The 16,573-nt window shown below is 43.8% G+C and overlaps 1 protein-coding gene across 4 annotated transcripts in view; it reads right to left on the reverse strand.

The window, feature by feature from the left end:
- CDC42BPB (CDC42 binding protein kinase beta) overlaps positions 1 to 16,573 on the reverse strand; it is a 133,526-nt gene that overhangs the window by 23,232 nt on the left and 93,721 nt on the right. For 2 of the 4 annotated variants that reach the window (XR_002803706.2, XM_023628441.2), the window contains exons 16-27: positions 16,458 to 16,563; positions 15,954 to 16,078; positions 15,362 to 15,467; positions 12,269 to 12,417; positions 10,486 to 10,580; positions 8,562 to 8,641; positions 6,343 to 6,390; positions 4,992 to 5,081; positions 4,535 to 4,612; positions 2,839 to 2,944; positions 1,618 to 1,754; positions 776 to 915 (exon numbers count right to left, since the gene is read on the reverse strand). Coding sequence is in view for 2 of the 4 variants with exons in the window: in XM_023628441.2 (XP_023484209.2) it covers positions 776 to 915; positions 1,618 to 1,754; positions 2,839 to 2,944; positions 4,535 to 4,612; positions 4,992 to 5,081; positions 6,343 to 6,390; positions 8,562 to 8,641; positions 10,486 to 10,580; positions 12,269 to 12,417; positions 15,362 to 15,467; positions 15,954 to 16,078; positions 16,458 to 16,563 (1,260 nt within the window). In the remaining 2 variants the exon portion in view is untranslated. The remainder of the gene's footprint in view (positions 1 to 775; positions 916 to 1,617; positions 1,755 to 2,838; positions 2,945 to 4,534; positions 4,613 to 4,991; positions 5,082 to 6,342; positions 6,391 to 8,561; positions 8,642 to 10,485; positions 10,581 to 12,268; positions 12,418 to 15,361; positions 15,468 to 15,953; positions 16,079 to 16,457; positions 16,564 to 16,573) is intronic. The other 2 variants (XR_011431894.1, XM_023628442.2) reach the window with 1 other exon arrangement.

The following is a 16,573-nucleotide window of genomic DNA, read 5'->3' on the forward strand; positions in this document are numbered from 1 at the left end:
AATGGCACCCTCTGCAGCCCGCCTTGTCCCCCAAGAACCAATGCTGGAGATCAAGGCTGCAGGCCAGGGCCTACCCGAGGGCAGGGGCCAGCATGTTCACGACACTCGGAGCAGGCGCTGTTCTATGTGGCACTCGGGTGGAGGACAGGGACAGGAGAGGACACGGTGGCAGCACCACAGCTCTAGCTGCCAGGCCTGTGCCAAGCATGCCTCGTCTACGAATTTGTTTAACCTTCACAACAACCCTCTGACCTTACTATGCTATTGTTATGCCCATTTTACAAGTGGGGAAATGAAAAGTTAGACATTAACCCTAACAGAAGCCAGGAAGCAAGGAAGATGCTTTGCTGTCTTCAGATGTTTAATGCTAGGAAGGCATCTGAGGAGTGATGAAAGTGATACGAAACGGTGCCACACAGCAAACATTATGGCCACACAGAGCCCAGGGCTCTAAATTTCTGTCACAAAGAGTACTGTCAGGTACTAAAAGGCAGACTCTCTTAGGCCATGCAATGTGTCTCTGGGATATTTTATCTTGCTCTTGGGGCATGTAGTTTTCTTATGTTAACTGGTTATTTGGCATATTTTTCAGTGCAAAAATATCCAAAGCAGGAAAGTTTCTACATGCATTTTAAGTACCTGTTTTTGGAATTGGACAATAATTAAGGATATGAAGGTAAAAATGAGCTTAAAGATTACCAAGCAACAAACTCTCATTTTGGCAAAAGATAAGTAAGTCAAAACACAGAACAAGAACAGATCACACAAAACAGACCTGAGATCCAAGACTTGGCTTGCGATGACACCAGGCTGGGTGGATTTTCCTTCAGGCAAATCGTACAGAAAGAGCTTACAGTCACAGACCACAGCGTAAGCCCGCTGCCATCCTTTCTTCACCCCCGTAGGCTTTGGGACCTACAGATAAAGTGACCAGGGGTCATTGGGCCAGAGATGCCCGTCACAACCTATCAGGGCAGCAAGAAGTGGAGGCTGCATGCTGCGGGCCCTGGGAGACTCCTTGGAAGGTGTCCGCGGTCTCTTTCCAGCTACTGCATGGCTGGTCTGCTTCTCCGGGGACAGCTCCCCCATGCCCTGTCCCACGCTGGTGGCAGAGCTGCGTCTGGGCCCAGGAAGTCTCAGGACACTGCTAGGGAGGGGCTCTGCACATGACAGAAGGCGATGTACGGGACAAGGTGGACAACTGAGCAAATGGTGGACAACTGAGCAAACAGGTGCGTTCCCACCAGACATGGAGCATCTTGGAATGCTGTAGCTAGACAGGCACTCAGAGGCCATCTGGGCACAGCAGTTTTCAAACAGCACTTGGCTTTGGAACCCTGTCTTTAAGCACAGCCCAGGAAGCAAGGACAAAGGGCTCCAGCTGATTTTGAGGATTTCTGTGTGGAGTCTTTACAATCTTGGGGTCTGACCTCGTTTTCCAGGAGGGAAGGCCTCCCAGGACTGACACGAAGGTCACTTCACACAGCAAAGGGACTGCTTTCAGGAGCAGCTGAGCATGGTTGTGGATCATCACAGCCTGAGAGCTGAGCTGAGGGAGAATCGCACTTGCCTGCCTGAGGGAGTGGTGGTATGGCTGTGCTTCCTCGCACGTCCTACCTTGACATAGCCCTTGTAGGCTGTTCCTATGCCTCTCTGTACATCCACACCAAGAGGACGCTTGGACTGCTCAGGAGGTATGGGGCACACCTGGGGAGCGCTGTCTTTGCAGGATACATGGCAAGCAAATGAGCACACTGGAAGAGTGAAGGAACAGCACTGTCAGAACCTGCTTCCTCCAAAGCAGAAGTTGTGCAGAACAGATGCCATAGGGGCGGCCACTTGATAATTCCGTGTGTCACAGGAAACAGTCCAGATGCCCAATAAAGTGAAGTTTCTGGAACACAGTTCCCACAAAAGCTCAGGGACTTTGGCACTGAATGACTTTTTGACATGCTCACAGGAGTGCGTACAGGGGAAGTGAGGAATCATTAGCATGAAAGCATCATCACAAAGCTCTATTTCTTGTTCCCCCAGAAAGCCAGAGACTCATTCCACAGATATGTTCCAAAAATGCCTGGATAGGAAACAACGTGCAGGTCTGTGACGGGGCAATGGTTTCAGTGACATACAAGGGTCCTGGCAGCCAATCGAAAGTCTTGCTGAGTTTAAATAACAAAGGAAAAGGCTTCTGCTATCATGTAAAATGAAGGAAAACACAGCTGCTTTTGCAGAGCATCTCCACCCATTGACCAGAGGTTAGCAATGTACGCTCAGAGTTGGCTCCAGCCCCAGGATTGTCACTTGTCATTTTGTGATCTTGGCCAGCTGCTCACCTGTGAGACAGGGCCATCATAATTACACTGTACAGGCTGTGGTGCTCAACATGAGCAGAGCGCCCAGCATAGGCCAAGAGCACAACAGAGGTTTAAAAGGCTAATAATGATACAACTAGAAAGAAAGAGCCAAGTGGTGGTGCTTATCTCTAGATGACCTCATAATGGACAATCATAAGTTCTTTTGGCCCTCTGCCTTTCCTCATTTTCTAGAATGACCATGGACATTTCATTTGATGATAAACAATTATCAAGAGATAAGCTGGGTCACCCCGAGCACTTCACACTCTCCCACTGCAGCAAGGATTCAGAATTTCAACTCACAAACCTTCACCGAGCATTTGTAAAACTAAAGAAAGAGACAATGCCCTCAGCTAACTCACAGTCAGGCTTCATTTCAGCTTTACCTGCCTTTAAAATAACTGCTCTCCCCACCCACCCTCAGATGGCTGGTGTCCCCAGGGCAATCGGGTGACCTCCCAGCAGCCTGCAGGCTGACACTCACCGTCGCAGGCGTAGCCCTGCCGGATCAGCCCCACCATCAGGGAGGTGCAGTGGCTGCACTGAGTGGGGCTGGAGAAGGACTTGATGCTGAACTGGTGAGCTTTTGGCTGGAGGAAGAACATCAAGAAGTTGAAACACGGACTCTGAGAACAGGTGACTGACTTGCTTGTGACTGAATTTATAAACAACTTGGGCATGATCTAGAAAAGTTGAAAACGTGCAATCTCACTTTGAGGTATGTTTGCTCCCTAGCAGAGCTAACCAGAGTAGTGGTTAACACCGACCTAGGGAGCTTGAGGAAGAAAATAAGCCAACATATGCTTCCTTCAGTGAGAAGTCTTGTTACCAAAAAAAGCAAGGTTGGCTGGGCCACGGGATGTGGCAGCACAGCCAATGCTCATTCTGGCATAGGCAGCTTGCCTCCTAGAGGCTCCTGGGGGCTGGCTTGGGGCCACGCTTTGGGGTGGGCTGCCACCCAGGGCAGTCCTTGCATGTGAGACCAAGAGCCATGCAAGAAATGAACAGCAGTCGTGTTCCTGACAGCAAGACCCTGGAAAGCCCCACTGTCCCTTGTCAGGAGAACAAACACATTGCAATGCAATTGACAATAGAATGAAATGAGAGGCTGAACGGAGGAGCAAGCTGTAGACCACATAGGTCAGTGTGTCTATAAAGCTCAAACATAGCAAAATGAAAGGATTTACCACTCAGGGGCACATAAACATGGTGGAACCATTTGTAAGAAGCAAGTGAATGATCAACACAAAAGCCAGAGAGCAATCTACACAATCCCTGACTCTACAAGGATCGAAGTCCAAAAGCCAAATCATTAGTTACAGTCATGCGCCACATAATGATGTTTCAGTCAATGACAGAGAACATATATGATGGTGGTCCTATAAGATTAGTGTCATATAGCCTAAGTATGTAGTAGGTTATACCATCTAGGTTTGTGTAAGTACTCTCTATGATGTTCACACAACGGAACTGCCTAATTACACATTTCCCAGAAAGAATCTTTATCGTTAAGTGACACATGACTGTAGTCTCAAATAAAATCAAATTTCTCATCTGTAGTTAGCATCGCTGTCTATGGTTGAAACCTTGAAAGAGGCCATGTCTACAGTAAAGGGGAAAAAAAGCATCTAAGTACATAAGGTCAAGTGACTGTGAAGCTTGAAACCTACGGCCTGTCACAGCTGGAACTGTACGATATGTGCTGAAGGTGGATGTACTGGGGTGCATAGCTCCCCAAGACACATTTATGAAAAGCTAAGTTACACGACTGTACATTCAGTGTAGTTCCATTTATGTTGGGGGGAAATTCTTTCCCACAAATCACACCTTTCTCTGAAGTTCTAAGTGCAGACAGAAAAATGGAAATAAATTTGGAGAAGGAACTTGATAGACACATAACACAGAGTTACCACTGGAGAAGGGAACATGGTCTAGGAATGAAGAAAGGGGACTTGGGCAACTGAACTCAGAAATTTTTCAATTAAAATGTGTTCACGTATCAGTGGTTTAGTTAAGAATACAGGGTCTCGACACCTCCTGGATCCCATACTGTTCAGAACAAATCATTAACAGGACATAAGGGTCTTACTGTATATACAAAAATAGTAGGTCTGCCTTATTTACACAAAAGTTATCTTCTAAAACTGGGAAGGTGCCACAGGTGAAAAGTAAGCCCCTACCTTTGGTCCAGCCAGAGCAAGGGCCTGTGTGGTGGGCAGCGGCACAGCGGGCGGCCTCTGGGGGGCCCGACCCATGTCCTAGGAGACAAGCAGGGACAGGTGAGCATCATCCTAGCTCAGCACTGCTACATGTCAGACCCTGCTTGGGATGCATTCCTCTCTAGCACTCATCAATAATGAACAGTTCTGCATTTTTAATTTGCTGCATTGTTGAGACATCTGTCAAATCAACCTTCATCTCGCTGACACACTGAGGGTAATTCTGAAATATAAGTTGGGCTTGAGCCTGGGAAGAAGTTCTCGCCACAAGCTGTGAGGCAGGATTGGGTGAGCTGCCTCGGCATCAGAGCAGCTTCTGTTCATCAAGGGTGGTGAGAGGTACATGGCGTGGTGGGAGCAGGGGGGAGCAGACCCAAGGGAGGGCTCGTGGAGTGTCAACAGGGCAATACTGTCTTACTTCTTGCTGTTCTGTGCTTGCACCCACAGAAATGGATGGGGACACTTCTGGTTTTGGAGCTTGTGTTTCTTGCTCACTAGCTGAGCTGGTCTGTGAAAACAAAGGCAAAGAAACAGTGGGAATGGAAGAACGTTTAGACTCTAAATACATGTTCTTTATTTAAAAAGTGCATTCCATTGGGGACCTGAGGTCCCAGCACAGTTCTTACTCCTGTGATGTCCTGTCATGGACCCCCACTTCACTCACAGCTGTCCTGCCTTCCTCTTGATCACTGCCCCTTGGCATTCTAAGGCTGGAGTGGTGACTGCATGGGCAGGTGGAGTCTGACAAATCACAGTTATCTCCAAAGGCCAGAGGCCACTCAGCTGTACCCTCTCACTGCAGCCCTCACCTTCCATTCTCCCAACCCCGGCCATTTAAAGGTTAGGGACTGAAAAATGCCAACTCTCCGAATCAGCTCACTCAGAAGTGATTTTATCTATACCCAGTAGCCTTAAGATAAAGTAGCCAAATTGAGGGATCAAGAAGAAATTCTAACATCAACAGAGTTCTGTGGGCCTATGACCATAAGAAAGAATTCCTCTGAAAGTTTTATAACACAAGGAAGCAACATTTTCTTCTAACTCAAGGTTCCCAAATTAATTTCACAATCTGAAATTGAAGCTAAAGTTTTGAAGCTAATTTAAAGCGAAAGCTGCAATCTAAAACCATTTAAAAATGACCTCATTTTAACGAGTGTTCCTGAAACAAATATCTCCTCAGCAAAGGCTATTACTATTTACAGACGTGAATATACCATTTATGTACGCTTAGTAAGTGTTAGGACAGGAAACAGTAGACTGTGACACAGCAGTAGCTGGGTAGGTACCTACAAGAGCAGTTTACAGCTGTATCTTGTGTTCCACATCGAAATCCCAATGAACCAAATCAGAGAAACACTTTCCAACAGCCGCAGTTAATTAGGCTGCTGCATAAGGAGTCAAATTCAGAGAGGAAGGCAGTGCATACACAAAAAACACATGCACAACTGTGTACTGCACTATTTGAATTTGTAAACAAAGTCACAAGGGAAAGGCTAGATCAATTAGCTAATTATGAAGGCTACATTTGAAAGCAAATTTCTCCCATAAATAAGGTATGTTAAATGAGTTAGAGTTCCACCCTTAGAGAAATGAAGAGCAAAAGAATATTAAGTCATTTAATTTTAGCCATGGAGCAGCCACACTAGTTTCCTTTAGTTGGTTAATTAATCAAAAGGATGCAAATAAGGAAGAGGAGACATCCACATTTAGAGCACTGCTCCACTGACAAGAGCACGGGGTGCGAGAAGCCAGCATCGGCAGCGACTTACTTCTTCCCAAGAGGCTAGCAGGGAGGATGTGGAGGAGGAGACAGAGTCCTTGGTTGTGACAGACAGGAGGAATAAAAACTTGTATGAAAATATACTGATTCAATCACTGTGGCAAACCATTTCTAGTATTAGGTAACATGCTTAATATGGGGAAAGCGGAATAGAAGCTTCTAATATAATGAATCTCAGGTTTGGAAACACCTCCTGACAGACTCAGCCTCTGACCAAGGACTTTTTCTTTCTATCAGTAAATGTCCTTCCTATTTAAATCACAGAGGTATTAAAGAGGGACTACAACTAAACATTAAAATGGTGGGAGTGCTGGCTACACCACATGAGGTACAAAGATTACAACCTCTACTCTGTGTTGAAACTGCTCCCTTGGCTGTTCACATGACGGGACATCTGAGTTGGAAACCACCTGCCACACAGATCGCCACTCTGTCCACTAATTTTATAGAAAAGCCACTGCTTTCCTGGCCATCTCCACCCTGTTATCAACCACAGCCTTTGGTTCTTGGGAATCTGTATTCATCCTTCACCATAACAGCGTCTGGCATAGAACTGAGAGGAAAAGGCCCACAACTTGTGCGGCAACAGGTTTATGAAAGAACTGGCGCGAATGTAATGTTTAAATATATGTGCTTCTTAAAAACTGAAGACTTCAGGGAAAAGACAAGCATCGCGAATTTGATTAAAAAAGCCATTTCAACAGGTGAATGAACACAGGAGTGCGTCCAGAATGGTGTGAGCAATACAAACCCTCCTAGGTTTTGTAATAAATGATCTAGGCAAGGATCACTGATGTAAGCTAACCTACTGGTGGAAGGCTGCTGGTGGACAGACATCCAATGTCATCTGCTAACTGCTCACCGGGACCCTTTCCAGGGGTGGCATCTGGCAGACACCACCTCAATCTAATGATGAAACTTAGCATCACCAATCCTCCATGCTTGGGAAGTACACATCATCTCCAGTAGAAATCACGCCAAGATGCTCAACCCATATCTAATCAAGAGGAAATACCAGACAAATCCAGAGAGTAGGACATTCTATAAGACAACTGGTCTGGACACTACAAAAATATCAATGGTAGAAAAAAAGGGGATCGGGGGATGGGGGCACTGTTCCAGATTAAAGGAGACCAAAGAGACATGACAACTAAATGTAGGTCACGAGCTCTGGTTGGATCCTGAACTGGGGAGGAACAGCCAGCTGTGTTCTGTCCTATAGCACCAGTGCAAAATGTCTTTCACATGATGATAATGACACTGTGGTTAGGCAGGAGAATGTCCCTGATCTTAGGAAATAAACTTATAAGTTTAATAAACTTAGGAAATATTTGGGGTCACTGATGCCTGCAACTCACTTTCAAAGAGGCCAGAGGAAAAAAACGCCACGTGTATATGGAGAGAGCAAGGTAACAAAGGTAGCAAAATGGCAGATGAGAGATACATATGTATGTTGATTGTACCATTCTCTAGACTTTCCTAAAGGTTAAAATGTGCTAAATGAAAAGTTGGAAAGCTAACAAAAACAATGACAAATACCTCATCAGAAATGCCATTAACGAGATTTGCTTTCATTATTTTTATTTTCTGGCTTGCTAGTAAGGGTCCATCCCTTATTGTTTTGGGAAAAGAGAGAGAGGCTCTACTGCCTCCAAGGAATACCATTAAGAACTCGCAGTGTGCAAAGGGAGGAAGTGGGATTCGCTCAGCACCCAGTGGCTGCTTCTCTCCACGCAACTGGAGAGGCTGCTCTGCGTTACTCCTTGGGTGGGTCACCCTGTGTGTAGACAAGCTGCACTGAATTCCAACAAGAGGACCACGACAAGGTGCCTGGGGCCAGACTGTTCTTTTAAACAACCTTTCTCCACCCACTGCTGAGGCCAAACTGTACAACCATAGAGAAGTCACTGAAATGGTAAGATGACTGGCTTATTTTTCATTTGCTGTAGTGTGAGAATTTGGATTAAAAAAATACCTGAAATACTCACTAAACAGGCAGAGGAAACTTCTCTAGGAACATTTCAAATATCTTAAACGTCTCTAACCTTAAAGATTTAACATATTGGGTCAATTACAGGGTCAGTGACTGAGATAAACTGTCAGATGTTAATTTACTGGTGTGTTTGTGGCCCCACTGGTAGTTAAATCATATTATACTATTTCTAACATCATAAATTAATTTGCCACTTTTTAAAAATAATTACTTACTCTAAATGTCAGATCATGTGCAAGAGGTGCAGTGTTGAAATACTCAAAAATAGAATCTTGAAAATCTGGAAGTTTGAGTCCTGCAAGAAAGAAACAAAGACTAGTCAAGGTAAAAAACCTAAAAGACTATCTATCTTATGCTTAGATGGGAAGACTCAGTGTCACAAAGATGTCAATTCTCCCTAAGTTACTGATAAATTTGACATGATTCCAGTAAAAACATCATTAGACTTTTTCCTGGAGCTGGACAGGCGAATTAAAGAGCTCACCTGGGAGAGTAAGCAGGGAAGACGACCTCAGAAATTTCTAAAAACAAGGGGGTATGGATGGAGAGCTACTAGAGACTAGAACAGATTCAGCAGAGCCCCTCTAATTCGAATCAAGTGGTTCCTGCCCATGAAGAATAAACAGGGTAGAAAATGCAGAAGGAGACCCAAGTGCCCACAGCAATCTCACATACATTAAAAGACACATGTGAAATTGGTAGGAAGTTTTTAAGAATTGGTATTGTACAACTAACCAGCCATAGGGAAAACATCAAAGTGGATCCATTCCTCAAACTGTACATCAGAGCAAATCCCAAATGTATCTGTAAACTAAATTTTAAAAATGAAACCATACAAGTATTAGAAGAAAACATGGGGGCTGGCCCAGTGGTGCAGCAGTTAAGTGCGCATGTTCCACTTCTCGGCGACCCGGGGTTCGCCAGTTGGGATCCCAGGTGAGGACATGGCACCGCTTGGAAAACGCCATGCTATGGTAGGCATCCCATGCATAAAGTAGAGGAAGATGGGCATGGATGTTAGCTCAGGGCCAGTCTTCCTCAGCAAAAAGAGGAGGATTGACAGTAGTTAGCTCAGGGCTACTCGTCCCCCCCCCCAAAAAAGAGAAGAAGAAAACATGGACATGTTACTTGAACAACCGGGGACTCAAGAATATCTCCCTATGACTCAAAAAAGGGAAAAGACTGATAAACTTGACACACAAATTTAAAAAAACCCTTATGCTTGGCCAAAAAAACCATGATAAACAAAGCAAAAAGACAAAGACAAACTAGGAAAAATATCTGCAACTTCCATCAAAACCAAAGGCTCTAGTCCTCAATATAGAAAAAGCTTCTAAAAATTAAGAGAAAGAATTAATCCTAATTTTTAAAAATGGGCAAAAGATAGAAATACATAAGTCATAGAATGAGATCTACAAGCAGCCCTTAAACAAATGAAAGATGCTCAATCTTGCTCATAATAAGAAAAATGCAAATGAAGGCCGTACTGTGACGCTACTTCTCACCCACTCAGAATGCGAAATCATACCCCGTGGTGAGGCTGTGGGCAGGAACCCTTGCGCACTGTGGTGGGGACACAAATGTATCAACCTCTGGAGCAGAATGGGCCAACATCTAGCATAAGAGTATCCATGTTTACCCTTCAACCAGCAATCCTACTACTGGAAATCTATCCCCAAAAGACAGTGAAATACATGAGATGTTTTATGCACATGGCTACTCATTGCAGCACTTTCTATGATAGCAAGAGACAGGAACATCCAACATCTATGCACTGGGGCTGGCACGGGCCACCGCAGAGCGCTGTGCGACTGGGAAGGGCCCTGGACCATCTTGCAAGCTGCGGCACTGCCAGGTACAGGATGGAGCACAGAGCAGGCCTCTGTGTAACTGGGGGGCACGAAAGTCTAATTATACATACATACGTATTTGCTTATATTTTTAAGATGAAACGAAAGGATGAACCAAAAACCAAAAATGGAAGACAGATTTGGGGAATCTATCTTCAAATGTACCCTATTTCAGAATTTTGGCTTTGGAATTATGTATTTTCTTCATATAACTAAAAACTATTAAATCTAAAATAAAACCATTTCATTAAAAAAAGGTATAATTCAGGTGCTTATGATTTTAATTTACCAGTATCTGCTCTAAATTTTTCTTCCATCTTCTTCTTCAGAATTTCCATTTCTTCTAATAGTTCTCTATTTTTGGCTTCAGAATCCTTTAGTTTACTGAAACAAAAAATAAATGGCTTTAAGTGCACAGAGAACAGGTCATCCACGTGCTAGTTCAGAGAGTGTCAAGATGTGAGGACAGGGGTTTATCTTCAGTGCCTGGGAAAGTGCCAGAACAGGGCAGGTCCCCAACCAACACTGTTGGACAGACACACGAATCCACTCCTGGCACAGGTCAGCCTCTCTACTTAGCATCTTACGGAGAGTATGAATATTTCGGAATTATAAACAAACATGGATTTAAAAAATCATGGTTTATAAAAGGATATCTCATGAAGTCCTACTGGAGTTTTTGACCTTATCTCTCTCTCTCTCTTTTTTTCTTGCTGAGGAAGACTGGCCCTGAGCTAACATCCATGCCCATCTTCCTCTACTTTATATGTGGGACGCCTACCATAGCATGGCTTGCCAAGTGGTGCCATGTCCGCACCCGGGATCCGAACCGGCGAACCCCGGGCCACTGAAGTGGAAAGTGTGAACTTAACCACTGCACCACCAGGCCAGCCCCTCTTTATCTCTTTCTAGATGAGTCTTCTGTCCTCTGAGGACACATGGCCCAGATTACTCAGCCATCAGACCTGTAAATGTCTTTCCTATAAATGGCAAGATGCTGCACCAAAGAGCACTGTCACTGCCGCCTGAGTGCTGGAGTCTTGTGGTTCCTACGCTTTCGTGGAGGGGACAGAGCAAAGTCAAGCTGATATAGTTAACATCTGGCCAAGAGGCTAGCAGTACTGTCCAGTGCCAAGAGTGGGGGATCTGCCATCAAATCCTGGCTCTCCACTTATTTAGTGAGTGACATTGGGCAATTACTTCACCTCTCTGCACCGCGGTCTCATCTGTAAAATGTGGATAGTAAGAGTGCTTGCCTCCTAGGGGTACTGCAAGGGTCATGTGATTTAACAGAATAAAGTTCTCATGGTGGTTCCTGATACAGAGGAAGTATAATTAAATGGTAGCTGTTACTATTATTAGTTTTTTTAGTGGGTAATCCCGTTAGTGACTTGTCAATTCTGGGTCCCTGCCCTCTCATGGAGAAGTGTCAGAGCTTCTCCTTTCCCTCACATCAACAGCTGCTACTACAGGCAGGGAGGGTTGGTTCTTAGGAAACAGCAGTTCGTTATTGTATCCTGAGCGTGTACAAAGTATCTGCAAATGGTAGACTCTCATCAAACATCTGTTGAATTAACTGCTGTGTAAAAACGGTGTTCTTATAATGGCTTGAAGTTGGAAAAAAATTCCAAATAGGCATACCATGTTCAACCTTTATTTTAAAATATTACTTTTAGCTTAAAAGGAAAAAGTCTACGTTGATGAACTGAACAGCACTAAGATGAAGAGGAAGGCCAGAGAGGTGCCTGTTGGATGTGTGGCTGTGAGTCTTGCCACCCAGCACAGGGAAGACAAGCACCCCACTTCCACACATGGAAAGGGACACCGACACTTCCAAACCACGGACTCACATCGCTGTCATTATTTCTTGAAAACACTAAGCATAACCTCCCAGTAGGTGAAGTGCGTTTGCACATTCATCAAACCAATACTAACTGAGCACCTACTAAGTGTCAGAAATGTTATCCTGCTGAAAGCACTTTCCAATCAAGGGACACAATAGCTCAGGGGGGGGCCCAAGGTCACACAGGCCCTCAGTTCCTGACTGCGAGCCAGACCACAGTTCCAGATACCTTTCAAAGGAGAGATTCGTGTCTTTGACTTTCCTCAGCTCCTCCTGAACAAGCTGCTTGGCCCGGATCTCTGCTTCAAGAGCAGACTGCAATTCTAGCCGTGCAGACATGTCCAGCTTCTGACTACGACGAACTTTCCAAAGGGGATCCTGTAGACATTAGTTCAAATAACAAAAACATGCTTTTAAGCTAGTTATTTGCTTAACAAAATTAATGCTAACAAATAAGTAATTCATCTTTTTCTAATCTTAAACTTTTATTATATTTAAACAACTCAGATATTATCAAAGTCTATCAGACTCAATTTTAGTTTTGATATTTTACGACTTTCATTCTTTCTTACAGGTCTTCTAAAGAATAAAATTTACTTTTATTCTTTTTTAAAAGAATAAAACTGATCCTACAGCATAATTTTTTTCTTTCCTTTTTCTCCCCAAAGCCCCCCAGTATATAGTTGTGTATTTTTAATTGTGGGTCCTTCTACTTGTGGCATGTGGGATGCCGCCTCAGCATGGCTTGATGAGTGGTGCCACGTCCACGCCCAGGATCCAAACCGGCGAACCCCTGGGCCGCCGAAGCAGAGCGTGTGAACTTAACCACTTGGCCACGGGGCCGGCCCCTATCGTATAATTTCTATACGGTTCCACCAGACTTTTACAAACTGAAGATATATTATGGGATCACAGTTATCTTATTTTTCCTATATCTTGAAACATTTTGCTATTTCATCATCCTGGGAATTATGTCATTACTCCTCAATTATTCCTACGTAGGATAAAAGAATAAAATAACAAGAAAAACGAGGAATGATGGAATGACCCAGAAGGATGAAGCGACAGTGAAATAAACCAGCCTGATTACAGCATTCTTCCATTTTCTTTTTTTTTTTTGGTGAGGAAGATCAGCCCTGAGCTAACATCTGTGGCAATCTTCCTCTACTTTATACGTGGGATGCTGCCACAGCACGGCTTAATGAGCCGCGTGTAGGTCTGCGCCCAGGATCTGAACCTGTGAACCCTGGGCTGCCAAAGCAGAGCACATGAACTTAACCACTATGCTACGAGGCCAGCTCTGCTTTCGTTTTCTTATTGAGTTGCCCAATGTATTTCATCAACTTTCAAGAGGTATAAAAGAAATACGGAAACATTATCTAGGCAGACTGTTTTTTTAAGCTTTCATTGGAGACAGCTGAGAATTTTCATTTTCTATCCATAACAGTAAAGAGAAGAAAACCGACTGAGGGAGCCGTTTCACAACTAGCAGACAATCAGAAGTGGGTGTGGGGGACAGAGAGCAGTGTTTTATCTAACAATGATGGTGACATGGACCAAATGAGAGAAATCCCCAGGGAGTCTTCAGATGACCCTGTCCTAGATGAATTTTCTCAAGAACCAGTAAGCGAACAATACATTCCTAAGGACAAAAAGGAAATATATCCTCATCCAGTTAGTCCTTCAACAGGAAGAACTGTTCACAGTATTTTGCAACAAGACTCTCAACTATTCCATTTTGCTAAAAGAAGCCATCACAGTATTCTTTCATCTTTTATGAGGTTTGTACACAAAATTTACTTACTGCAATTCATAAGTGCCAGTGTATATGTAAACACGATTGGAAGAAAAGATAAAAGTAGAAATGAAAAAACTGTATTGATCATTCTAACTGGTATTTATAAATCTAAAAATCTAAAAATGAAAATGTTTTCTGGGGGCTGGCCTGGTGGCATAGTGGTTAAGTTTGCACACTCTGCTTCAGTGGCCTGGGGCTTGCCAGTTTGGATCCAGGGTGCGGACCTACATTCCGCTTATCAAGCCATGCTGTGGCATGCATCCCACATATAAAATAGAGGAAGATGGGCATGGATGTTAGCTCAGTGCCAGTCTTCCTCAGCAAAGAGGAGGACTGGAGGTGGATGTTAGCTCAGGGCTAATCTTCCTCAAAAAAAAAAAAAAGAAAAGAAAAGAAAAAAAAGTTTTCTAATTATGGAGCAAAGAACATGGCTGTATTCTTCAATAAAATTATGAGCTGTCAATGTTTTCAAAAGTATTGTGTTTTGATGATGGAAGTGCAAGAAGAATGAGAGGTAATGACACACTAGAACCTATCAGAGACGAATTTAAAGCCAGCATTAGTATCTACAAGATTCAGTATTTACAAGATGGATGTGTTCTGTGTTCTCATGTAACAGGGGATGAGCAGTTAGCTACATTTTTTTTTTTAAAGATTTTATTTTTTTCCTTTTTCTCCCCAAAGCCCCCCAGTACATAGTTGCATATTCTTCATTGTGGGTCCTTCTAGTTGCGGCATGTGGGACGCTGCCTCAGCGTGGTTTGATGAGCAGTGCCATGTCCGTGCCCAAGATTCGAACCAACGAAACACTGGGCCACCTGCAGCGGAGCGTGCGAACTTAACCACTCGGCCACGGGACCAGCCCCGCAGTTAGCTTTTGAAGGTGCTCCCTTTTTGGTAAATATACCTTCAAATCAGGAAAGCTTGGAATAAAAATTTGGAATAAAAATAAAACTTAAGTTTTAGCTTTAATTCTAATGAAGTTGTCTCACTCCGCCTTTATTCTTACTTCTATGTTATTCACAAAATAGCTTACATACATATATTTTTAAAAGGGTAAACTGGACCCAGAACAATGGAGGAGAAAGGAGGGATATGTGTGGCTGCCGCCAAGGAACAAGTACTGGGCTGAGTTGATGTTCCATTCAGCCCAGAGCTCGCCACACTCTGGGTGCTCAAAGACACACAGACCACTGACTGGACAGATGGATGGATGGAGGATCAAATTAATAAAAAAAATCTCCTTGAGGGCAGAATCCAGTCCTACTAATTTAAGATTTCTCTAGAGAGCCTGGTACTCAATAATTATTTGCTAAATGAATGAACGTTATCAAAAGAATCTGTGCTCTCCCAATAACTGACAAAATGTTAAAGCTCCTCAAACTGGGTTAACTTTTACTGGTCACAAAAGAGTCACATCACTGGAATTACCTGCATGATACTTAACTGCTGCACTCATATTAAAGATAAAGTCATTAATGAATTCCATAGGAATAAAAATCCAGGTTTTAGAACAAAACCTACCAGTGTTCTTGATCCGAGACTAGAACTCCTCAAAGTCTCAAGCTCTTCAGTCATCTTAGAAGCAAGAGCTTGAAGGTAACCCCGGGCATCTTTCTCGTCGCTGACCCTAGAGGAGGGAGCAGATGTTCTGTGAGGGAGAGAAGCCAAAGACGATGACTGTTTCTTGCCTTACTAAGGACAAGTGATAGGTCCTATTAGCCAAAACACCATTCTCCCACGACGAACAAATGTCTTTATTAGCAGAGGGCCAGTCCTGGCTTGCTCTGTTGGTCTCCCAGTCCTTGTGCTGTGCGGTGTGTGCTTTGCGAAAGCTGTGCCTCCACTTCACCCAGAACACCCGGGGGTGTGCACAGCCTGAGCCACACCTTCAGTGACTTGGTGGAGCGGTTTCTCCACCTTTAGCCCAGTGTGATGCCCCCAGACATTAGTGATTCAGGGGAAACAGTTGTGTACCAAGATCTGTACCGAGACCTTAGAGAAACAGCTCGAGGTAAAGAGACAGAATCAGATAGGCAGAGGTAGGAGCTGGAGAAAACAGCTGGAACAGCATGAGGCAGTCTCTCGGAGGTGTGCCAGCTTGTCGCACACGTACCACTGAATGATTTCCGCAATCTGAGCTTCCCAGTGGGCAACTGACTCCTTCTTGGCTGCCAGACCCTGCAGTTCCTCCTCCTGTTGTCTGTTTTGAGCTGTGAGTTTATCCACAAAGGAACAAAGCTGAAATTAAACAAGTGGACCACACAACTCGTTATTGGGCATCCTTTAAACATGACATTAGTGTTACTAAAACTGTAAGTTCTTCTGAAGATTCTGAAAGTTATCTTTGTTATGAGATTTTTCCAAATTAAGTTTCTGATATGACTTTTTGACTATATCTAACTTAAGCCACATTTCAATACACATCTGAACATAAAAGTGGTAAGAGAGAGTGTTTTCAGGTAATTACCACCTTTTAGCTAAATGAAAACATCCCACTTAAAAGATCAAACATATTACTTCATTTAAAGATTGAAATATTTAAATACCAAACTTCCAAGACTCAAGAATGAAAAAATTAGAGCTTTCCCAAAGTGATACCCCAGATATTTTAAATTACCCTTTCATTTTCAGCAGTTAATTTCTTGTTTTCCTCAAACAGCATTGCCCTTTCTCGTTCATATTTATCTTTCACGGTACCCACTGCCTCCTCCATTTCATTGTGCCTGAGAGGGT

This window comes from Equus caballus, chromosome 24 (genome assembly GCF_041296265.1).
Source record: "Equus caballus isolate H_3958 breed thoroughbred chromosome 24, TB-T2T, whole genome shotgun sequence".
Taxonomy (NCBI): Eukaryota; Metazoa; Chordata; class Mammalia; order Perissodactyla; family Equidae; genus Equus; species Equus caballus.